General features: G+C 31.1%; 2 protein-coding genes across 6 annotated transcripts in view; one reads left to right on the top strand and one right to left on the bottom strand.

Moving 5' to 3' along the window:
* Nucleotides 1-15,848, top strand: part of LOC134721084 (solute carrier family 12 member 6-like) — a 76,663-nt gene extending 60,815 nt beyond the window's left edge. For all 5 annotated transcript variants that reach the window (XM_063583805.1, XM_063583804.1, XM_063583806.1 and 2 more), the window contains 9 exons: nt 289-368; nt 1,976-2,064; nt 2,542-2,648; nt 3,223-3,429; nt 4,637-4,728; nt 5,779-5,886; nt 6,183-6,388; nt 7,300-7,433; nt 10,408-15,848. In XM_063583805.1, the coding sequence (XP_063439875.1) occupies nt 289-368; nt 1,976-2,064; nt 2,542-2,648; nt 3,223-3,429; nt 4,637-4,728; nt 5,779-5,886; nt 6,183-6,388; nt 7,300-7,433; nt 10,408-10,499 (1,115 nt within the window). In that variant the 3' untranslated portion in view covers nt 10,500-15,848. The remainder of the gene's footprint in view (nt 1-288; nt 369-1,975; nt 2,065-2,541; nt 2,649-3,222; nt 3,430-4,636; nt 4,729-5,778; nt 5,887-6,182; nt 6,389-7,299; nt 7,434-10,407) is intronic.
* A 1,141-nt stretch (nt 15,849-16,989) lies between these two features.
* Nucleotides 16,990-25,649, bottom strand: LOC134723311 (AN1-type zinc finger protein 1-like). Its single transcript, XM_063586929.1, has 8 exons — nt 25,561-25,649; nt 22,308-22,350; nt 21,491-21,530; nt 20,519-20,646; nt 19,625-19,713; nt 18,953-19,143; nt 18,422-18,502; nt 16,990-17,353 (listed from the first exon to the last, which is right to left on the bottom strand). The coding sequence occupies exons 1-8, from the start codon at nt 25,616-25,618 to the stop codon at nt 17,189-17,191; spliced, it is 795 nt and encodes a 264-aa protein (XP_063442999.1). The 5' UTR covers nt 25,619-25,649; the 3' UTR covers nt 16,990-17,188.
* Nucleotides 25,650-25,678: the final 29 nt, after the last annotated feature.

Genomic DNA, 25,678 nt, shown 5'->3' with positions numbered 1-25,678 from the left:
CAACGGTTGGTTTCTCTTCTCTAACTTAAGTTTGCTTGAACCTAATGTTATGAAACTTATGCACAAAGTTTATTACCACTAAATACAGATCAAGTTTTGATTTTGGTGAAGTTGCTTTTATCGTTATAGAGTTATGCCCCTTTACATAAATTTGTCGTTGCCATTCTCTTACTTAAGTTTGCCTCAACCAAATGTTATAAACTCAATGCTTAGTACCACAATATAGAGATCAAGTTTGAATGTTGGTTCCATCACTTTTATTTGTTTACGACTGCCTTTCTATTTCAGGTAAAGGACTAACTTTACTTACTTCAGTGTTACCCGGTGAATTCAGTGAAAAGTATGCTGATGCACAAGCAGCTAAACAGGTATGATATATATAACACATTGTTGTCAATATAATGGAATTTTATGCAAATGTCATATAAATGAGAGGTTTAGCTAGCTGTAAAACCAGGTTCAATCAACCATTTTCTACAAAAGAAAATTCCTGTACAAAGTCAGGAATATTACAACTGTTTTCCGTTTGTCCAGATATGTTTGAGCTTTTGATTTTGCCATTTGTCTTTTCAGTTTTAATTTTCCATAGAGTTTGGTATTTTGGGTATTTTACTTTTTGTAGCTAAAATATTGCAAACCACAAGATTTGGTGGGCATATATTTCCAAAATTCGATGTTAAGTTTCATTTTATTGTCGAGCCTGCAACTTTTGTTGCAGAAAGCTCAACATAGGGATAGTGACCCGGCGGCGGTGGCGTTAGCTTACTTCTTAAAAGCTTTATATTTTAGAAGATAGAAGACCTGGATGCTTCATACTTTGTATATAAATGCCTCATGTGACGAACTTTCCGTCAGTCACATGTCCAATGTCCTCGACCTCATTTTCATGGTTCAGTGACTACTTGAAAAAAAATTCTCTCTTATTATATGTAATTGGATAACTATATTTGGTATGTGCGTACCCTGCAAGGTCCTCATGCCCGTCAGACAGTTTTCACTTGACCTCGACCTCATTTCATGGATCATTGTACAAGGTTAAGTTTTGGTGGTCAAGTCCATATCTGGGATACTATAAGCAATAGGTCTAGTACATTCGGTGTATGGAAGGACTGTAAGGTGTACATGTCTAACTGGCAGGTGTCATCTGACCTTGACCTCATTTTCATGGTTCAGTGGTTATAGTTAAGTTTTTGTGTTTTGGTCTGTTTTTCTTATACTATATGCAATAGGTCTTCTATATTTGGTGTATAGAATGATTGTAAGGTGTACATGTCTAGCTGACAGGTGTCATCTGACCTTGACCTCATTTTCATGGTTCAGTGGTAAAAGTTAAGTTTTTGAGTTTTGGTCTATTTTTCTAATACTTTATGCATTAGGTCAACTATATTTGGTGTATGGAAATATTTTATGATCTATATGTCTGTAAAGCAGGTTTTGTTTGACCTTGACCTCATTTTAACGGTCCATTGCTAAGTGTGAAGTGTTTGAGTCTGTTTTTTTTTAATTTATAAGCAATAAGTCAACTATATTTGTTGTATTGAAAATTGTTAGCTGTACATGTCTGCCTGGCATGGTTCATCTGACCTTGACCTCATTTTCATGGTATATTGATCAATGTTATGTTTCTTGGTTAATGTGACAGTTGCAATAAAGCTTTATATTTAGGTCTATCAACACAATATCTATGATTAGTAAAGAAGGCGAGACATTTCAGCGTGTGCACTCATGTTATTAGTAAGTGTTGTGCAACCTTAGCAAAAATCTTACAAATGTATAAACCTGATATATGCTGTCAAAAATATATTTACTTATATTGGCCTAAAAGTTTATTATGTGAGTATAAAGATTGGTATCTTGACAACAATAAATTAATCATAATAGCTCAGCTAAGCCACTTGAACTTAAAATCCATTGAGTATAATCTATTTATGTGTCCTTTTCTGATTTGTTTATTTTTCCTTTGTTGTCTTTTCAGTCTTTAAATAAATTGATAGAAACAACTGGTATTAAAGGATTTGCTGATGTTGTTATTGCTAAAGATGTCACAGACGGACTTTGCCATTTGTAAGTTTATATATCTGTAAAGCTGTCTTAGATCTATGAGACATGGCAGAGTTATAGCCATTTAATTAAGTAAATTATCTCCCTTGTATTAACCAATCAAAATCTGACGTTTTGACATGAAGTGTAAGAAATACTAATGGTAGAGAACAGGATTTTTATTTCAAGTTAATAATAATTCTTTTTTAGGCCAGTAAGTAGTTAATTTCAACTTCTTGGTTGCTATGTAGAATTAGTATGGATTAACAACAGACATTTTGTGTCAGATAATAATCTTTCTTTATTATTGCGATTGTTGTACATTTAACAAACATGTGAGATCAAATCAAAATTTTAATGCAAGTGTGTGTTTTTTTCGCAAAACCTATCCAATCACTAACTCCACAATACAGAAAACATCGCAAAAAATTCTCTTAATATATAGTATTTGATTAACTTGTGTTACTGCTCCACATCATTTCATTTGGTTACTATTTAAAGAATACAGAATGCTGGGTTAGGTGGCTTACGTCATAATACAGTTATGATAGGGTGGCCCTATGGTTGGAGACACAGTGGAGAAGAGAGAAGTCACAAAGTGTTTATAGGTAGGCAATTCTTAAAGATTAATAGAATAAGTTATGGGGTTAATGTCATTGAGACAGCAATCCAATACTACAGGTTATAATTAGATAGAAGATGTATTTGTCTGAGGATTTGAATGCCCCATACTGAAGCTTGCTTTTAATATGTGAAAATACTTTTATGGAGAGATGAAAAGATGTACATTCAAGGGTAGCACAAATGCCCCACTTCATCTAGTAGCGAGGGCAAAAAAAAAGGCTCAAAGCTTAGATGTGTCTGTTCTCTAAGGGTTCCTTTTGTACATTTGTTTCCACAAGTATTCAAGCATTTATACATTCTTGTCTATCAAGTTTTGGATTTAAGCATTTCTAAGGAAAGTCATGCTTTGAGTCCCTTCTTGAACTTATTGAAGTTCAACAGAGGACAAAAACAATAGCAGACAGACCGTGACACCTACAAATAAACTATGACAGTTATACAAACATGCTTAAGCTTTACTTGGTGTTTTTTTCTTCTTAATACAAAATATACATATTTTCAACTTTAGTCGTATTATACCAATAGATATCTTCAGGTAATTTAAACATTTGATTTCAGATGCCATAAAGAATATCAATGCTGGACAGATGGCGCTGTTAGCAGTAAAGGGAATTAATCAGTTCCCTGATCATGGAGAGAAGTTATCTGGTACCGTAGATATTTGGTGGATTGTCCATGATGGAGGCATGCTGATGTTACTGCCATTTTTATTGAAGCAACACAGAACATTTAAAAACTGTAAACTAAGAATATTTACTATAGCTCGTATCCTTTATGATAACTTGTGATGACTGTTTCAGAGATGAAAATGGATTAATTGATAGTTTTATTGGCCATTTAACGAAGGGAAATAAATGGGTTCACATTATATAAAGTACCAATTTATTTAATTGATTTTTTTCTAAAACTGCAAAATTGATTTTCTTCCTAGATACATACTCATAACATGCAATACAGGAAAGAAAGTATAAGTTGAAATAAAATATGTATTTTTTTCATCAAACAGTTCTGAAGGATTTGAGATTTTAAGACCTGAAAGATTAACAAAAACATTGTTAGAATTTTGCTGAATAATTTAGTTTTCTGGTTTGAATTGTTTTACATTGTCTTATCAGGGCCTTTTATAGCTGACTATGCGGTATGGCTTTGCTCATTAGTGAAGGCCGTACGGTGACCTATAGTTGTTAATGTTTGTCTCATTGGCAATCATACCACATCTTCTTTTTTATATAATCTATCAATATAGTAATACATGTTGAATGAGACAAGCTTTACAGCTCTTTTACATAACTTTGAATAAAGTTCACTCTTCAAATTTAAGGCAATGCTATTCATTTTCAACAAGCCAGAAAAAAAAGTCTCAAGATTTAAAGTATTATCACACTATGAGTTATCAATATAAATCTGACAAGTTGTGTGGTATATCTTAAAACTTTAGAAATGAAAGATTAAATGATTTTGATTATATGTGATGATAATATTAAGTTATCATTTAATGAATGGCTATTATTTATTTTGATTTTATTGAACCATAAAACTAATTTTTGACTCTTCACATTGAATAATCCGCGAAGCGGATTATGTAAAATGTGAAGAGTCAAAAATTAGTTTTATGGTTCAATAAAATCAAAATAAATCATTGCCATTCATTATAAATAAATTTCTATCAAAAATAAGACTCAAAGAACTTTTTATATTATTTATATTAACAATAACAAGCGTACCCACATGTTGGCGTATGAATACTCAACGTCAGAGTGGGCGTGTCGCCATCAAAATTGACAACATTGAAAATAAAACTAATAGTTTTAACCAATCAGAAGACAGTAAAAACACCAAATTTATTTATAAAAGAATGGTGATTATATGTGGTGATAATATTAAGTTATCATAAAAGAATGGTGATTATATGTGATGATAATATTAAGTTATCATAAAAGAATGGTGATTATATGACCTTAACCTTTACAAGAACTTGAGGATAATACAGTGCAGATGAAGAAAGATTTAGAAACATTTATGTATCAATTAAGAATTAACGCTGAAGTAGAAGTTGTTGAAATGGTAAGTAAATAAACTCATCATAGATAACAGGCTTGAATTTTTGTATGCGCCAGAAGACTGTTTCCGTCTACATAAGACACTTCAGTGATGCTCAAATAAAAAACATTAAAAAGGGCAAACAAGATATGAAGCTAAAAAGCATTGATGACCAAAAATTCCTAAAAGTTTTGCCAAATACAGCTACGGTAATCTATTTCTGAGGTAGAAAAATTCAAAGCTTTGTAAACAGTTAATTCATATTTATGACCATATCAATGATAATTCATGTCAACACAGAAGTGCTGACTACTGGGCAAGTGATTGCCTCAGGGAATGAAAACTCCACCAGCAGTGGCATTGATCCAGTGGTTGTAAATAAACTCATCATAGTAAAAAAACATGATAAATCTGTAGATTTGTGTATCTAAAAAGATTAAGTACTGGATGATGATTTAGATGGCCAAATATATTCTTCAGTTTTACAGTAGATGGGGCATGCATGGTTTTCTTCTTTATGTAGACACCTTTTGTTTTTCACAAACTTAAATTGATAAAAAACAATACTGAATTAAGAAATTGTTTTGATGGTTTTTAAAAAAGAGGAAAATGCAACTGAATAAGTTTCACAAAAATGAGACTCATGCTTTTAATTTTGATAGCATCATTTGTATGGATCATTATCAAAAATTCCCAATGATGAATTGTGCATTGCTTTCCATTGTTCAACAGTAAAATGCTTTCAGAAATTTCTTAGTTAATTAAGGTGGAACCAAACACCTTGACTTAAATTAATTTGGCTCGTTTGATTTTTTACAAAGTGTTGACAAAATATTTACTTTGATCCTTTGAAAATAATTTAAATATTTCAAAAACTATAAACATCCACTTAATTGGAAAAATTTGACCAGCATCAATTTTGATCTTTGAGAAGTTTAATATTCCTTAACAATAGAACATGATTCAAACGTTCAGCTGATTTTTACAGAGTTATCTCCCTGTAGAGCTATTTACCTCCTTAAACACAAAATCATCGCTAATAGGACAATTATAAATGTCTTTCTCCTTATACAGAGTAACAATGATATATCAGCCTATACTTATGAGAGAACATTGATGATGGAGCAAAGGTCAGAGATGTTAAAGGTCATTAGGAGAGGGTCAAGGTCAGGTAGTCTAGAGGTAAGTCTTGTACATAATTTCTAGATTATATCACAAAATGATGGCCACATAGATTGTAAAAAAAAATCTGACTAATAACACTCCTTGTAGAAATATTATCAAAAAGTTAGATGCCGAATGTCAAAAGTTAAGCAAGGCTTGAAATAAGATTAAGAAATATGCAAAATTGAAAAAAGTCATTGAAGAAAGAGATTTATTTAAAAAGGCAACACTCAATGCTAAAAATTATAATTTATAACTTCATGCATACATATTCTTTGTCGTTTTGATTATTATCATATCATTTTTTTCCCCAGCCATCAACTCTCTTAGATTTTTCCTCAATGAAGACCCCTTCCAATTTAAAAGTGAAACTAGAAACAGTACATGAAGATGGTCCATCTGAGAGTTCAACAGATTCTATAGATAAAAACCAATTCACATTCACGCCATCATCTAAAGCCAACTCTAAAACCACAACACCAACCGATCCTGGTAATAATGATCTGCTAAATATTAAACCGTAAGTACATATATATAATAATCTCAAACACACGTTCACACCATCATTTAAAGCAAGTTTTAAAACTAAAAGACAACAGATCATTCTTATAATGATGTTATGATATATGATGAATAACCATGATTTCCAAGTGAAATAAAAACTGAAAATTTTACAGGTTCCATATTTTTTCTACATTTATTTCAGAAAAAAGGTCCATTGTCAATGTTACAAAAGGAATTACCACTCAATCAAACATCCTGAAAAATCACCTTTTATAGCTTGCTATGTAAAAACATGTAGTATGGGTTTTGCTCATTGTTAGAGGCTGTACAGTGACCTATAGTTGCTAACCTTCTTTGTAATTTTGTCTCTGTTGAAGAGTTGTAGCATCGGCTTTTTTTTAATATTATCAATATACACTAAATTAATAACCTCAATTATTTTACTTGCTAAAATTCAAGTTTTAGTCATTGCCAAAAATTACCTACAAACAGACACACAACCTCATCACAAAAGACATTAAAGTCTAATATGGCAACAACCAAACTTGTATGCAGAATATTAAACATTATCTATAGCTTGTAAAATACAGCAAAACACTGAAACAACAGCCCAATCCACTTTAGATTCATGGTTATTCATTGGATACCAATTTTCATGTATATATAATTACCCGGGAACCAGGAAATCTCATGTTCGACGAATTACAAATTATCTAAAAGAATCAATCCAGACTTTTCCAAAACCACAAAATCAAATATCCACTTAAATTCCAGTTTTCATTAATCCATGAAAATAAGTAAACACAGAGATTTTTTCAAATCAGCACAAGGTTGATTATCATTTTTAAAAGTAGCTTTATAAAGCTTTATAAGTACAATTCCGACAATTTGTTGACAAAAATTTGCATTTTACTTTTTTACTTTCAGGGATAAAAAAAATGTAAGAAGAATGCACACAGCTGTTAGATTGAATGAAGTAATTATAGAGAAATCTCATGAGGCACAGTTAGTCATATTGAATCTCCCAGCTCCTCCTAAATCACAGGCAGGAGAACTTAACTGTATCCTTTTTGTCGTCTCACGAATGAGACCTTGCCATATCAGTCTTGGTCTATTGGCCTTGGAAATATGCATAGTTTATGTGTTAAAGTTTGTGATTAGGTCTGTTAAAGTGGAACCACTAGTGGTAGGTCAATGATATTTGGTATGCAGTTGCATTTACTTTTGCACATCTTATTTGGATGGAGATAATTGAAAATTTTGCATAGTTTACATGTGAAAGTTTGAAAGTTAACATGTTTAAGTTTGTGATAAGTGCAGTTTAAGATGAGCCACTAATGGTAGGTCAATGATATTTGGTAAAAAGATGTATTAGGCTTTGCAGCTTTTTCATTTCTTATTTCCATGGAGATTATTTGTTCCTGCACTTTCAGTCATGGTTTATTAATTTTCATGTGTTGCACGATTAACATGTTCCAAGTTTATTTCAACATTTGCAATATGCTATCAAAACTACATAAAGGCTTGACTTGTCTGTGGGTCAACAAATAATACTTAATATAGGAATATCGCCACCAAAGAGATGCTAGACACAAGAGAGGAACAAACAATACCCACCTGGATGGTCTTAAGATGGATACATTTTATACTGACCTGCAACTGCTTCCGATTTGAGAACAATTACTATTTACAAAAACGCGGGACTAGCATGGGCACAAAAATGGCACCTGAGTATGCTATAATATTTATGGACAAATTAGAACGAAATTTTCTCAACACACAAACCAGTTGTGTGGTATCGATATATCGACGACATCTTTATGATTTGGCCCCACAATCGTGAGGCATTGGATGCCTTCATGTCGGACCTCAACGATTTTCACCACTCGATTAAATTTACTTTCGAAATAAGCGAAACATCGATACCATTCTTAGACACAAGAGTTATAATAGACAAAGAAGGAAATCTTACAACCACATTGTACAAAAACCCACCGATGCAAATCTGTACCTACACTACAAGTCTTGTCATCCGCTACACCAAAAAAACAGTATACCCTACAGTCAAGCCATAAGGATCAGACGCATATGCAGCACAATAGATGATTACCAATTACACACACAAAAGATGAAAGAAAACTTTATAAAAAGAGACTACCACCCAAATATCATAGAAAAGGCTATCAAAAATGCAAACGAAAAAGATCGGAATGAACTCTTCACACCAAGAATTGGAACCACAGAAGGAAATGTACAATTCACTATCACCCACCACCCATACAACCCTACAATAAGAAAAATTATCAACCAACGGAAAGGCATCTTAGAAAGATCACCTGAAACATACCATATGTCCCGTATGAAATTTGATGTAACCACACGTAAAACCACCAGCCTACGCCAATTTTTAGTGAACACAGACATAAAACCGCTTAACCCTAGGAAACCGGCCGTGCGGCCGGAATTGCCATATCTGCACAAAGATGACCCATTCAACAGAAATAAAAAGCCACTCAAACGGAAAAACAACTAAAATCACAGAACCGATCACATGCTAAATATATATATGATCAAATGCAAAAAATGCAACAAACAATATATAGGTCAAACAGAGAACACCATTTGTGAAAGATTTTAAAGGCACATGAATGACATCAAAAATAAAGAACGAACATAAACCCGTTTCAAGCATTTTATTGCAGAAGGTCACAATACCAACCACGTAACAATAACAGGCATCAAAACCACCGTTGCCAACGTCAATATACGACTACGCACAGAAGAAGCATATATTCACTACTTGAGTACGCAATCGCCGTGGGGACTCAACATAAGAAGATAATGGCAATTATGAAAACAACTCCACGTAAACCACAAGAACCGCTTTCTTTAAACTGTACCCGATGCCAAAAGAACTACAAGAATGTGAGCAGTTTAACAAAGACATTTTAACACATACCACAGACCGACAGTAACCAATTTTTCATGTTCCTGGTGCAACAAGTCCTTTATTAGGAGGGACTCGGCACATGGCATATGAAAACAGATCACAATATATTCAATTCAAAGGGACTTATAGTAGAGGACAAAACACCACAAGAATTAGCTGAAAAAATCAAGCCGTGGATACCACCAATGGAGGCTACTAAGAAAATTGATTGGAAAAAAACACCTACTTTCCGAGTTATAGCTAAATCAGATCTCGACAATAATACTATAGATCTTGCAGCAGATTTATACATCAGTAGGGACGAGGAGGAAGAAGAATCACAACCAGAAGAAATAACCACACCACCTGAACAGGAATTCATTTATACAGTAACCACGTTAGAAACAGCCTTGCAGTTATCAGTATATTCTAGCTATGAAGGCCTTGAAGGGTATAGACATATCCCAGGAGAATATCCGAACATTGAAATGAATGGAATAGAAAATAATTTCACAATTCATTGCTACAAGACAAGATAAAAACTAACATTCTATTTATAACTTTTTATTTTACATTTTTAATTTCTATTTATACTGTTTATACTTTCACTTTCATTTTGTAAACAATAACGTCCTCAAGACTACGTTCATTATGACTTTAAATTCTGTGAACTGCACAACCGCAGAATCTGCACTTCAATGTAATTTTTCAATATTGTAATTGTCCTGAAGACGCCACGCTTGTTGGCGAAACATGTTGACCATAATAAATTAATCACCATGCAGTAATTGATGGGTGTTGTTGTCTTTAATATCGTTTAATATAGGAATATACAATTTCACTCAATTTTTCAGTAACAGTTCTTGAAGCCATTGTTTGCAGGGAACATCAATTCTCCCTTCAATAACAGAAAATATCGTTAAAAGTGCCAAATTTTTTCACACATTTCATTATCACAGATTACTAATATTGTTTTTTGATGTATTTTTTTCCCCAGAAGACTAATATTATTTATCACTTCTTTCTTAATAATGAAGTTTCATAACACTGTCTCCTCTTAGTTATACCTATTAAATGTGAATTATTAAACCTTAACCATTCATTAGATATGGAGTTTTTAGAGGTACTGACCGAAGGAATTGACCGAGTACTAATGGTCCGAGGAAGTGGACATGAGGTCATTACTATCTATTCATAAGATCAAAGTGATGATTTTATGGTGCATAAGATACATTGTTATCAGTATTTGTTATGAGACTTTTAAAAGTGCTGAGGATTGATATTGTAAAAATATGCAGGAGAAGAATGTCATTTCTTTTTTAATATTCCTAGACATTAGTGCCTGACATTTTACCAGTGTGATGCAGCTTAGTTGAGCTTAAAACCAAAATTATAGAATCTTTATTTATAAGTTATATTTGTTGCCAAGAAAATTGTGTTCATCTTTGTCTCATATCATATACAATGTAGCGTATATCAGGTTATTTTTGTGTTAGGTTTTGTTTGTAGTTTTAATTTGTGCCATAGATATGAAAGTTAACTTTTTATGGCCTTGTGCATTGGACTGTTTGCTATAAGTAAGATATTTACCATTCTAAAATTTCCTGATAAACAGCAGGAGTCGATTTCACAAAAAATATTTATGACTAAGATTGATCGTAAGTCATTGACAATTAAGTATAAATCTTAGTTGTAAGTTTCTTTGTGAAACTAACTCATGTTAAGCATAGTGCTCATTCACATACATGTATGTGTGATTGTTTTGTGTGATAGTTTTGTATGACTGCATGAATGAGAAGGTATTTTTATTGCTTTTTTATTTTACAAAAATATCTTTAGGAAATAGTATTTTAAATGAAAGCGTAAGTTTGTCACTTAAATATTTGAAGCTATTCATGGTATAAACTCCAATTTTATAAGTCTGTGCACTTGTGAGTAAGCACTTTACATTTAATGTCAAAGTGGTTCACTGTTTAAGATGTGCACATACTTGCTATATATCACTCTCTTTATTTTTGACTTTACTGTAGAGCTTAGGAAACTCAAAATGGGAGTTCTAAATAAAATATTTTTATAGACCAAGTCCTATTTTGATAATAATTGTATTAACTTTAAAAAATTTATATACTGTACGACAAATTATTTTGGTGAATTTCACAAGTAGAAAAATTATATGAATATAAATCATTGCAATTATGTAAAACTTGGATCATTCCTTATTAAAAAAGTAAATTAGGAAATCGTGAAAATAATGAACCAAGAAGTGGACTAAAAAGGTTAAAACGTCAAATAAAGTATCTTGGAAAAAAAAATTGGTTTACAGTACTTGCAATGCTTTTCCCATAAATTAGTAATTTAAGAGTGAAGAACATGTGTCGTTCAATACGTTTTAATTTGTTATGCATATATATGTATTTGCAGAATGGAATGAAAGTTCATATTTTAGATAACAAAAACATTTATTTTACATTGTTAATGTACTGCATAACTTTAAATGTAATCATTTATTTTAAAATTAGAAAAATGGCATATTTTACTGTCCCAGGTAGTATGATAGTTTATACCTTATGCAGCAATAATTATAAATGATTGCATTAATTCTTTTAACTAAGCAAAGCCTTCTCTGTAAGTTATAATTCCATAAGCAATATCATTACCGGTAATAAGAGTGTAATAAATGTATATTCAAAGTTTTAATCAAATTGGGAATGAAAATGGGAGTGTGTCAAAGAGTCAGCAATCTGACCAAAAAGTAGAAAGAAAACGGCCCAAGCCACCAATTTGAATGCCAAAGGGCTTAAGGCAACAATTTGATCGTACATATATAGCCTCAATTTTTTTTAATTTTTTTTTTTAACACCTGAATTGTATGAATGAGGTGGATGTTTTAAAAATGATATCATAGCTATCAGATTCCCTCACAATTGTCACAAAGCTTTGTCTTAAGTTTTTACAAAGAATTATTTGTCTCCTATTATTTTGTATGGAATGTAATTATATTTTTATACTACATGCACACGTTATCTGTGATCAAATGTTTGTTTTGTTGGCTGTGAATACATGTATGTATTTATATTTGGTTTAGATGTTATTTGTTAGTCTGCTTTTAACTAGTCTAGATTTTACACATAAAATTAATATAATAAGGGCTATTTAAAGAGTTTATATAAAGGGGGAGCATAGTTGAAGAGTTTATATTACGGGAGCATATTGCAAGAATTTATATTTTATTGATATTTATTTTAGACCAAACTAGAGTTGTATTTTATGAATAAGTTAAACCAGTTGACCCAAGGTCAGTTGGTGTAAATGATGTCATTGAACAGTTGGTTCTTATTGTGACATAATGATATAAACATTGTGACATAAATGAACCAACTTGAAAGTAGTGTATTACACTTCAATCATTGTATATTTTCATGTCTTAAGGTGGTACCCAACACTACAGGGAGATAACTCTGTAAAATCAGCTAAATGTTTTAATTACTTTGTGTTGTAAAAGGAATATTAAGCTTCTCAATGATCAAAATTAGTGGTTGTCAAACTTCTATATAACCAGTGTATTTTTTCTGATAAAATGCTTGGTTCAAATGTTTTGAAATTTTTATATTTTTGTCAGATGGTCAAAGTAAATATATATTCAAAATTTTATGAAAATTAAACAAGCCAAATTAATTTTAGTCAATGTGTTGGGTACCACCTTAACATACTGTAAACCAAGTTATTTTGTTGATACTTTATTTTGTATTTAGTCCTTACTATCCCATTTCGCAATCTTAAAATTGTTTGATGTAATTTAATAAGGAAAGAGTCGAGCTTTACATATTCAAGACGATTTAAATTAGCGTTATGTTTCTACTTATGAAAATCACGACAATAAAAAGCTTGCGAAAATAAGTTGGTTTACAGTAATTTCATAATTTCCGGTAACTACTCTTTTATATATTATTATCATAAGATAATATTTATAATATATTTCTTACAACTTTGAAAAGTTGTGTTTATACAAATGGTGCAACTATTATTTATTCATGGTAATTATGAAACTTTCCACTGGTTTCATGTGCTTTGCTGTGTACTTTAGAAGTTCACTACTTAATTAAATTTTACCCACTTAAGTCTTTTAATAACATAGTTTATAAAAATATTTCACAAGTACATCACAGTTTATCCTATAATGAGCTTTCAGTTCTTAACCTTAAACATTCATGCTTTATACTATAGAATTAATTTCAAAATCAGAATTTATATTTTTCCTAATGCTGTTTGTATCTTAAAATCAATAAATGTACATATCTCTAGATTTCTATAATTTTGGTGTATTTATAAATCTGTGGAAAATATTGATATTATTTTGAATTACAAATATCAATTTAAACAAAGTGAACATTAAAAATAATTGATTAGGGCATTTATATTTATAGTAAAACTTACTGTTAGAATATATATCATGCCTTACGCCTGCCAGTTTATCCCACCAAACAATTGCCAATATATATACATGCTTCATATACAGACGTTAAATACTGTGGATTCATTATTTTCGTGGGAAATAATTTTATGTGAATTGAGGGAAATTTGCCTTTTTGTTGATGGGTGATTTCTTATTTTATTGAAATACAACCCGATAGAAAATTTGTAATTCTTTGAAAAAAATAATTTGTGATTCACCTGAACCCACGAAAACCTTGAAAAATTGATATCCAACGAATAATAATATTTTCACAGTATATTGTTTAATGGTATACAAATGAAGTCTGTTTTAAATGAATCTTATACATTTTTCTTGTAATTGCAAATTAAATGTTTATTTATTCAGGGCATTTATAAAATTTGATTTTTTTTTTTTTAAGAAATGTATACGTTGGAGTTTTACCCATAGTTCTTTTAAAATGACTCTTCTGTGACCAATTATTTTGCATAAAAATTGATGATCAAATAACCATGACATTTTCTGTGAAACATGTTCAGCTTTAACTTTTCCAAATTTATATGAAAGGAAAAAAAATGTTATAATTGATATACATGTATCTTCTTTCTTGCTCCTGGCTTACGTACATATATCTATTGTAAAATGTATGTAACATAATATATATTTCACCAAAAGATAAAACTTAAATCAGTTGACTTTTTAAATAACTAATTGCTACCTAGAGAAGTTAAATTTTGATCATGATGATCTAGGGACCAGTTTTATTCAACAGAAAGATAGGATCTTCAACATGTTTTTTTATATGACTGCAATTTTTTTTGTTGCATTTAGCTTTAAGTATACAGGGTAGCTTTAAGTGTACTTTATTTAGACTGATATATTTGTAAATAAGTCAAGAATCTTCCTTTCATTAGTTCTATATTTCATATTTTAAACTATTAAATCCCTCCCTGCAAATATATCTTTTAATATTTACTAGTTTGTATAAAAAGGAAAAACTTGAAAAAACAGCTCTTTGCATTCTATACATGTATTGCCCCCTCTTCAAAAGCTTGTTGTGTTTCATATGCTGCCAATACAGTATGTTCAACTTCCTGTGAGGAAAATCAACAACAGAATATTTGTTTCATTTGTCATAGAGGCTTTTCCATTTAAACAAATGTGGTACCCAGGAAAGGATAACATCTATAAAGGTATTTCACTTTTCTTGAAACCCATCAATGGTGGACATTTCAAAGTTGCTCTCTGGGTCCCACTTGTGTTTTTATTGAACAGTCCAAATTAACTAGGAACTAAAATAAAACAGGTACTGCAATACCTATATAGGTTCTATTATACAAATCTGCCAAATGTAACCAGATGTAAAATAAAATAGGTACTGCAATACCTATATAGGTTCTGTTATACAAATCTGCCAAATGTAAACAGATGTTATTTAAATCAGTAGTTTGACAATGTAAGTCACCAATATCAGGAATATTCACATGATATAAGTAATAAGATGGCTGTATTTATTATCTTAAAATCTAATATATATGTTATTTCTCAAGATTATATTTTCAATTTTCTGCCAAAGATTTCAAACATCTGAAAGGAAAGTAGTTTGAGACTTTTGATAACAATTTCACACTCCTTTCATTATAGTTTAGGATTTTTACACAATCGACATGTGTCATGTTGGTTGTAATGACATTGATTTTTTTTAAATATTATTAATTTAAAATTATAATGAAAGAAATCCAGCCAAAATATAGCTTTATTTATTGTGATTCTAGAAATGTAATGAAAGTCAAATCAAAAGTTTTAGTTATTTTAGATTTTGTAATTTTGAAATAATATCCCCCAAAATGTCCAAATTACAGTATTTAAAGTAAAACATGATTGCTAGAATAGTTGAGACCTAGTTTTAGAAGGTAACATTTTTGATAAAACATTAGATTATTGCTGTTCTAGTCTTTTGTATATTTTAAGTATAGAATGTTAAGTATAGATGGTTTTTGCTCTAGTCTATATTTTTGTATATGTAATATAAAGTGTTGTGGATTTTTTTTTTGTAGCTATTTATTTTGTAAGGTGTACAATTTATTGGAAATGTTCAATAAAATATCAGTAAGATTGGTTTTTGTTTTATTAGAAATGTTAATAAAGTTTCTGTTTTCTTACCAATGGCCACATATTGATATTGTAAAGAAAGTCAGCTGTGAAAAACAAGTTGAGGCTTTCTTAACAGTGTTATACAAACAATACTACTTGCAAATGCCATGAATTTTCAATGGGAACTCTTAAAAATAATTTAAAACTGAAAACAAGATACTTCAATGAATGGAGGTAAAAAAAGAAAAAGACAAACAGTTTAAAAAAAAACACCATAGGAAAAGTCATAGCAACACAAACTCCACAAAAAACCAAGGTTGATCTCTGGGCTATTCCATTAAAACATACATGGTAACCAGGGGGGACACTTTAAAAATTCAAGGTCACCTTCTGTAAAAGAGGACAGGATTGGTGTTATGACTACTTGATCATATCCTTTCTCTTCAACTGACTTGTGATGGTGTCCATAAACATTTTCTTGTAAATGAGGTCATGGTCAGATGAACAATACCAAACAGACATGTACATATTACAATGAGCAATGAATATGAGGTCAAGGTCAGAAGAACATTGCCAGACAAACATGAACCTACCATATCTTGAAAGATATAGATATCAAGTCAGTACCATAGGGTCTTGATGCAATCTTTATCAAAACAATTGATTGAAAGTTTTAAATGGAAGAAAGTATGAAGATCCAATATTCTAAACATTTTTGCCCTGTCAGATTTTCTCTATGGATACCTTGTAAACTAAATAAAGTTTGGTAAAATTGGCTCAGATGTCTTAGAGTAGATTTAAGTAAAAGTTAAAGGATGCAGACAGACGAAGGATGCCAAGAGATGAGAAAGGATTACTCTGCCCCAATTGAATTTACATGAACCTTGGCCATTTTGATGTAGTTTTAGATTTCAAAGGAAAACAAATTTCCTAAAAAACACTATAAAACACACATTTTTAAAAATATACAATGTATGACTGATATTCAGAAGGAAAGTATGTTTCATCTGTAATGTCTTAACACAATCATTTTCACAAATATTCACAATGCCTCAAGGATTTTGGAGGCATTTCTTGTGCCATCAATAAACATAAATATCTGTAACATTGAATAATTTACTTTATTCTTAAGATAACACTACATGTTTCAAGGTGTAAATAGTGATGCCCAAATATGAGATCAAAGTTTGTTTTTTTAGGTCGGACATATTCTACATTGGTCTGTCTACAACTTAATTAGACAATAAGTTCTGTTTTCATCTTTTCATCTTTTCTCTGTTTCATGAAGATGAAACTCAGAAAATACCATGTACGACGTACTCCTGTGCTTCTAAATTTCCAGTCCTAAAAAAGTGATGGGATCATGTTTTATAGTCCTCTGTATTCTCTAACTGGCAACATTCGGTGGTAACATATTCTAGTACCACTGATGATCCACTAAATATAACTTCCTCACTTAACAATGAGTCTAATGTTTTCTCCATAGGTAATAGTTGGCCGTTCTCGTGGTTAAATAGTCTTAATTTCTGTAAATAGAAATTATAAGATATATTTTACTTAAAATGAATAAGGTTACACACATGTTTAACCCCATAACATTTTTTCTGTGCCGGAACCAAGTCAGGAGCCTATAATTTAATGGTTGGCATGTATCATATTTGCTTTTCCTTAATTGTTTTGTACATACATCAGGCCATTCAGTTTTCTATTTGAATTCTTCTACATTAAGTCATGATAGAGCCCTTTGTTGACAATGCAGTATTGGTTTGCTCCTTGTTGAAGGCTGAACACTGACCTATAGTTGCTTTTATCTACATCATTTGGACTCTTCTGGATAGTTAAGGTGGTACCTAACACTACAGATAACTCTGTAAAGTCAGCTAAATGTTTTAATTACGTTGTGTTGTAAAGGAATATCAAGCTTCTCAATGATCAAAATTGGTGTTTGTCAAAATGCTATATAACCAGTGTAATTTTTCTGACAAAACCGTTGTTTCAAATTTTTTGAAATTTTTATATCTTTGTTAAAGGGTCAAAGTAAATACTTTGACAAAATTTTATGAAAATTAAACGAGCCAAATTAATTTTAGTCAAAGTGTTGGGTACATTCTTAACTCATTGGCAGTCATACCACATCCTTTTATTTATATAGAAAGATTCACATATTCCTTAGCAACTTTTAAGGTAGGATATAGATACTTGAGCTGCGTGTGGCAAAACTAGGTCTGAAGCAAAATTTCCATCTAACATTTAAAGTGAAATTGATTTTGGTCTTTTTTATTCCTAGAAACAAACTTGAAGTTCTTTGTAAACCACTAGCCTTCAGTGATTATCATTTAACTTATTAATCAGGCTGTATTTTCATTTTTGTTAATTTTTTTAAAGTGTCATGACTTCAACATACTTTTACAATTTAGAATTATAGTACCCTGTCCAAATATTAAATTACTAGCTAGCAGCCAGCTGGCAGTTACACTGTACATACACCACCTGGAAATTGAGGCCTCCCATTATAAATTTTAATAATATGCCCCCATTGGTTGTAAACATTAATTACATAGACTTTCATCAAACTGTGGCGTTTATTGTAATACCTTTTCACTTCCTGTGTTATTTTCATTTTTCATCTGAACAGAACTGGCAACAAAATCTATAATTCTACCAAAACTCCATGTCTGAAACATTATATTCTATCATTTTATTATAAGTCAAAAACATTAAACACCATAACTTAACTAATCTAACATTGGCAATGACTTTGGAAGAAAAAATATATTAGGCATTTTGGAATTACTTTATTTATGCTGAGTTCCAAGAGAACCATTGGACTTTTAACAACTGTATAAATAGAATGACTTGAAATATAAAATGTATGAATTACAAAGCTCAACATGTAGAATTTGAGGCGTTTGAGAATGAACTAACATTTTGGGTAGAGACCAATAACTGTGATTTGAAGGGGACATGCCCCAAACTATTATTGTAACAAGACATGCTTTAGTTTTTTATGTGTAACCTCAAGTCTGAATAAGGTTGGTACGTAAATATTGTAATACAGTAAATAAAATTTCTGAAGAGCCTATATGAAACTTGGATAACAATAAAAATACAATTTAAGGAGGTACCTTTGAAAAGTACATAGGTTTGGCAGCAAGTGACAATGTTTTAGGTAGATATATCAGCATATAAACTTTTTCTGTTTCTGGAGTGCCCTTCTCTCCAGTAGCTTTTATTTTCATTTTCATCAGAGCTACTTTAGCAGCAGTTTTACTTGCTTTCTTTGGTTTTTTACCATCTTGCTTTGATGGTTTTGACTCTGGAAAAAAACTAATCAAATATAAATGTATTCTCATTTCTCATAATCACACAATGACCCTATGCATACTAACTAGTGTGAATATCTTATTTTTATGTGTCATTCTTTAAGCAGTAAAAGTAAACTTTATATACATGTACTGGATTTTACCATTATTCTTGAAAGTGGTCAAATATTTTTTATTTTTATCAAAATATTTAAAAAAAAAATTCAGATGTTGAAACCGAAAAACCCTAAGGTCAAGCTCACGTAAATCAAAGGTAAGTCACATTAAGCAAAATGTTTGACCAGAGAATTTTACTTCCATATGAACAATTGTGGAAAAGTTTTGTCCAGATAAGCCCAGTGATATTATCACCCATTCTCATCGCTTCCATTTGATTTAATATAAAATTTCTTCATTCATTCCTATTTTTTCTGTGTTCCTGATCATGATGCTGAAAAGAGTATATAATACTTATTGTCATTTTGATCCATATACCAAGAATTTTCTGTACATGCAAAGCTGTTTGACATTTGTCTTCTTTTACTTCTAACTTTGTACAATTGTGTTCCTGGGGATGTCTGTGGCTACAATAATATTGAGGAGTTAATGCACATATTTTTGAATTGTCATATTACTGTAACATAAACCCAACTACTGTAGATTTATTATTATTTGTTGGATGCCAATGTTCATGGGTTTCGAGGGTACAGATGAACCATGAATTCAAATGTTTAACGAAATATCATATTTTCAATAGGCTTGGTATACAGAGATTGTCAAAACCATGAAATCAAATATCCACGAATATGCTAGTTTTCTCCGATCCACTAAAATTGATACCGAGGACTATAAGTGAAACCACAGTATTGTGTATATCTTCTCAATGCATATACTTATATTGATTGATCAGCCATTTAATAAGGCAAAGGAGGAATTTTCGTAAAAATAGAAACAGTTTAGTTTAAAAACCCTTCTACATACTTATTAAAGCCAGAAACTGAGACAAATGCATCTTTTGTAATATTATGTATTAAAAATTTAATTTGGTTGTAGTTTTGCTATCTTCAGTTGACTCCTTTGAATTTGTCATCTTATTCAGACTCTGAGACAAAGATGTTCATTAAAGGCAGTAAAATTACCTCTTGACCTTTTTTTCTTAGCACATGTTGTTGGGTAACTGTCTCACTGTGATTCCTATTTTCATACAGGGGAACCACAAATTTAAACATTTAATGAATTACAGTTTTTTTTCAAAGTAATATATGCAGACTTTGCCAAAACTACGAAAAATTAAATTAAATATCCACAAAAATTGGTAACCACGAAAATAAATGAATCCACAGTAAAAGTTTTTACTGCATTTTTCTTTATACATAAATACAAACATACCTTAAACAGAAATTGAGATGACATTTCTCACAAACAACTGGCATAAGCTCCCTTTTATCACAGTTATCATAAACACAATCATAACTTCTGACACCTTCATATTTCTGATTTGTTGATGTCACAAATTCCTGAAAAAAATATGACACAAAATGTGATACAAGACAACATCATTCATTACTGATAATATATACTGGTAGTCTTCCAAACTTGAAATGTTGATACAGTAAATTCACAAATTAAGGCAATTTTTAAGAATGGACACAAATTCTTGATTATTCATGCCAATTGAAGGAAAATCTGTGAACAGATATATGTACCTGATATCAGAATGTTGAAATTGTTAATCTTTGCGAGACTCCCCCATTCGTATTATTTGCATCAATAAAAACACCTTAATAATTTCTTGGTCAGGTGATGATGTTTATACATATAATCTGTTTGATTGAGGTCTGGAGCTGGCATGTCAGTTACTTTAAGCAATCCTTTGATAATTTATGTAACCAAATCATTTTGCTTTTACTGTGTGTACTTTTTTGGTTTCTGTTATTATTCTACATTAGCTAGAGGTATAGGGGGAGGGTGGAGATCTCACAATTTTTTTTTTAACCCGCTGCATTTTTGCGCCTGTCCCAAGATAGGAGCCTCTGGCCTTTGTTAGTCTTGTATGGTTTTTAATTTTAGTTCATTTATATGTTTCAGAGTTAAGCGTGCTTCCATTTTCGCTGAACTAGTACACAACTTTATTTAGAGGCCAGCTGAGGACCATGCACCTCTGGGTGCAGGATTATCTCGCACAAAAAACACAGACACTCAACTAATGACTTAATATTGATCCAATACATACATGTATACATTCAGGGATCTCCATGGATGAAAATTGAACAATGGAGGAACTTTCACCATCATAAACCGTATCTACGCCGTACAGTGTAGCGCGTCATTTACAATTTTTAAGGACAATTCTATACTTACTAAACTACAGGAATGTTTATCAGGAAACTTGTGTTCTAAACTGAAAATAACAATGTGTGTATATTTTATAAACAAATATATCAAGTTATTAATTACAAGATTTAAAGCCTTTCTAAAGGAATGCATTGGTACATTTGTTTATATAAACTGGACCAAGTCACTCATAAACTATAAAAAGAACTTTTATGATATGTTTGAGATTGACTTGGTTCTGTTTATTCACCAATCAAATCCTTTCAAATGACATTCTTTCCTTAAAATTGTATAAATCTGAGATCGTTTAATTAATTATCCCACCAGTAACCTCTATGACATGTATATTGAATATTTATTTCAGTGAATTGGCCTGGAGCATATATTTTTTGGTTTAAACCAAAACAAATGTATTCCATGAAATTTGCTTTCTGATCAAAAATAAAATAACTACAAAAATATCTTATTATTATTCAAATGAATGTGTTGTGTTTATTATGGAATTTAACGACAAAGTTGAAGTGAAAATTAATATGTTTTCACATCAAGCTGGTTTGTTTTTTCATTGCCGGCATAAGAGCAAAAATTGGGGTGACCCTTTATAGCTTGCTGTTTGGTGTGAGCCCAGGCTCTGTGTTGAACACCCTATTTTCAAGTCTTTGACCTATAATGGTTTACTTTTATAAATTGTGACTTGGATGTCTCATTGGCACTTGTACCACATCTTCTTATATCTATATATAATACACATCATAGTTTATTTTATAGCACTTTTTTTCAGATTGAAATAACAAGCTATATTTATGTATAGAATTACAAAAAATAAATAAAAATAAAAACTTACCAGAAGGTTTTTGTACAACTGTCACAAACAAACGACAGGAAATCTAAAAAATAAAGATCAAAAGTTAAATGAAGTTTAAAAGCAAACTAAATATTATTGTTATATACAAAAGTATACACATGGAAAAAAGTATTGCAACACTGAATTAAAACTCAAATTTAGACTAGAGGCTCTAAAGAGCCTGTGTCACTCACCTTGGTCTATTTGCAAGCAGCATATTAAACAAAGGACAATAAATTAAAGACAAGAATAGAATTCATGATAAAATTGTGTTTTGGTGATGATGATGTGTTTGTCAATCTTACTTTACTGAACATTCTTGTTGTTTACAATTTTCTCTATCTAGGACTAAATTGTCTCAGAAGTTTCAAAGAGAAAACATTTTGTAAAAGTTTACAAAAATTTACATAATTTACAAAAATTGTTAAAAATATACTATAAAGAGCAATAACTCCTTAAGGGGTCAATTGACTGTTTTGGTAAAGTTGACTTATTTGTAGATCATGTAGATCTTACTTTGCTATACATAATTGCTGTTTACAGTTTATCTCTATCTAAGATAATGTTGAAGATAATAACCAAAAACTGCAAAAAATTTCATAAAATTACCAATTCAGGGGTAGCAACCCAACAATAGGTTGCCTGATTTGTCTAAATTTTCAGGGCAGTTAAGTCTTGTTTTAATGAACAATTTTATTACTGTCAGATTTGCTCTAAATGCTTTGATTTCAGAGATATTAGCAAAAGCTGCATTTTACAACTATGTTCTATTTTTAGCCATGTTGGCATTTTTCAAACTAGATATTCAAATGATGATTGTGGCCCAGTTATGTTAAATTTGTCTAAGTAGATTCAGAGGAGAAGATTTTTTAAAGAGATACATGTAACTAAAATTTAAACAAATGGTTAAAAATTGACTATAAAGGGCAATAACTCATTAAGGGGTCAACTTAGAATTTTGGTCAGGTTAACTTATTTGTAGATCTTATTTTGCTGAACATTATTGCTTTTTAAAGTTTATCTCTATCTATAATATTATTTAAAAAAATAACCAAACACTGCAAAATTTCCTTAAAACTACTTATTCAGGAACAGCAACCCAACAACAGGTTGTCCAATTTGTCTGAAAATAGCTCTTGACCTAATAAACAATCACACCTTGTCAGATATGTTCTAAATACGTTGGTTTCAGAGATATAAGCCAAAATCTACATTTTATCCCTATGTTCTTTCTTTATCCATGGCCGCCATCATGGTTGGTTGGCCAGGTCATCAGACACATTTTTTAAACTAGATAACCCAAATATGATTGTGGCTCAGTTTTTTTTTTAATTTGGCCCAGTAGTTTCAGAGGAGAAGATTTTTGAAAAATGGTTAAAAATTGACTATAAAGGGCAATAACTCCTAAAGGGGTCAACTGAAAATTTTGGTCATGATGACTTATTTGTAGGTCTTACTTAAAGTTACTTTTCTGAACATAATTGCGGTTTACAATTTATCTCTAATATAATATTATTAAAAAAAAAATAACCAAAAAATGCAAAATTTTCTTAAATTACATATTTGGGGGCAGCAACCCAACAAAGGGTTGTCAGATCTGTCTGAAAATTCCAAGGAAGATACAGATCTTGACCCAATAAACAATTTTATCACATGTCAGATTTGCTCTTAAGGCTTTTGTTTCAGAGATACATGTAAGCCAAAATCTACATTTAACCCCCATGTTCTATTTTTTAGCCATGGCGGCCAACTTGGTTGGTCGGACACATTCTTTAAACAAGATATATATATATCCCAATGATAATTATGGCCAAGTTTGGTTAAATTTGGCACAGTAGTTTCAGAGGAGAAGATTTTTGTAAAAGTTTACGGATGTCTGACAACAGATGCTGGACGACAGACACCAAGTGATGAGAAAAGTTCACTTGGCCCTTCAGGTCTGGAAGTGAAAAAAAGGTTGTACCAAATGTATTAATTTAGTATGAATGATGACATCAAATTTGATTCCTTGCGTAAAGAGTGCTAGGTTGGCTGCTTGGCTGCATGTTCTCGGGGGGGGGGGCCACTTCAAACTTTTAAGTTTTTTTGGTAGGAATGAGCAGCTGAGACATCAAGTACCCCACCCTTTTCATATATTTTGTTAATAAAAAAATATACCCTGCCATATATTAATTAACAAAAAACAGATCTATAGATATATTTCAATATTTTCCCGCTCATCATCACGTTCTTGTTGAGAAGCAAAATAGTCGCAATAATATCACCTTCTTTTCCAATAAATTTGTCACATCTTAAAAACTTTTTTCTTATTGCCCATTTTACATCTTTCATTATGAAGATATTTCAATTCCAAAATACAATACATATAAAAGAAGTTTGGTCAGATCATAGATGGTATTACATCTATGGTCAGATAAATGTAATATCACCCCAGAGTGTAACATCTTCACTGATTTTTAAAACACGCTTAAATATTAATTAGTAACTGATAAAAAGTTTCATTGCTGTTCCCTCGTAAAGGACGCTGTTACAATGGAATTTCTTTAAATAGTTATCATGTTTTAGGTATACAAACCCTTGAATGTTAATTAGGTGCAAATGTCAAAATAGTTGGATTTATTGCATCTATCACTGGCATCAGTGGAAATACCACATCAGAATAAAAAGAGTTTAATTGGTTTGACAAATAACTGATGCATTTACGACTGTGGTTTAACCGCATCAAGAATAAATACGGACATCTGATTAGTTTCAGATACTTATGATATAATCAAGCAAGTGATGATATCAACCTTTTGATATATTTAATCTGAATTTCTCACCCTTTTCATATATCATAGAGCATGAAAAAGTTACCTATTCCAGCCGCTCATCCCTACCACTAATTATATAGCAAGTGGCCCCCGGAGGCATGTTAATAACAAACTGTACTGTAGTACGGCAAAATTATGTCCACTAATATATATCCAATATAATGCCCTTATTTTCCAATGAAAACTCTGATGTCCTGTCATTCATTTCTCTTATCCCATATTACAGGAAAGTTTGTTGTATTATTGGTTCCCACAAACAATAAAACATGCATGAAGTACTAATTGCTACTGGATGTAAACAAAGCACAATCAACAGATCAGCTGATCAACCTAAAATGAGATTATCTCAGTTTCTGGGGATATACTTTGACATTTAATCAACACTGTTGGCTTTATTTTAATCAAGAATATGTTACTTTATTCATTTTTTTCTACGATACCTAATTGTTTACAAGTTTCAAACGAACAGTGGTTTCCAACGTTAGGGAACTCAGCCATAATGGGGAACGACACGACCGCTTAATGTTAGTATTATTTTCGCATTATTTTATTTTAACA

This window comes from Mytilus trossulus, chromosome 6 (assembly GCF_036588685.1).
Source record: "Mytilus trossulus isolate FHL-02 chromosome 6, PNRI_Mtr1.1.1.hap1, whole genome shotgun sequence".
In the NCBI taxonomy this organism is placed as follows: Eukaryota; Metazoa; Mollusca; class Bivalvia; order Mytilida; family Mytilidae; genus Mytilus; species Mytilus trossulus.
Note: the sequence above shows the minus strand (reverse complement) of the source record. Positions and strands in the feature narration are given on the sequence as shown.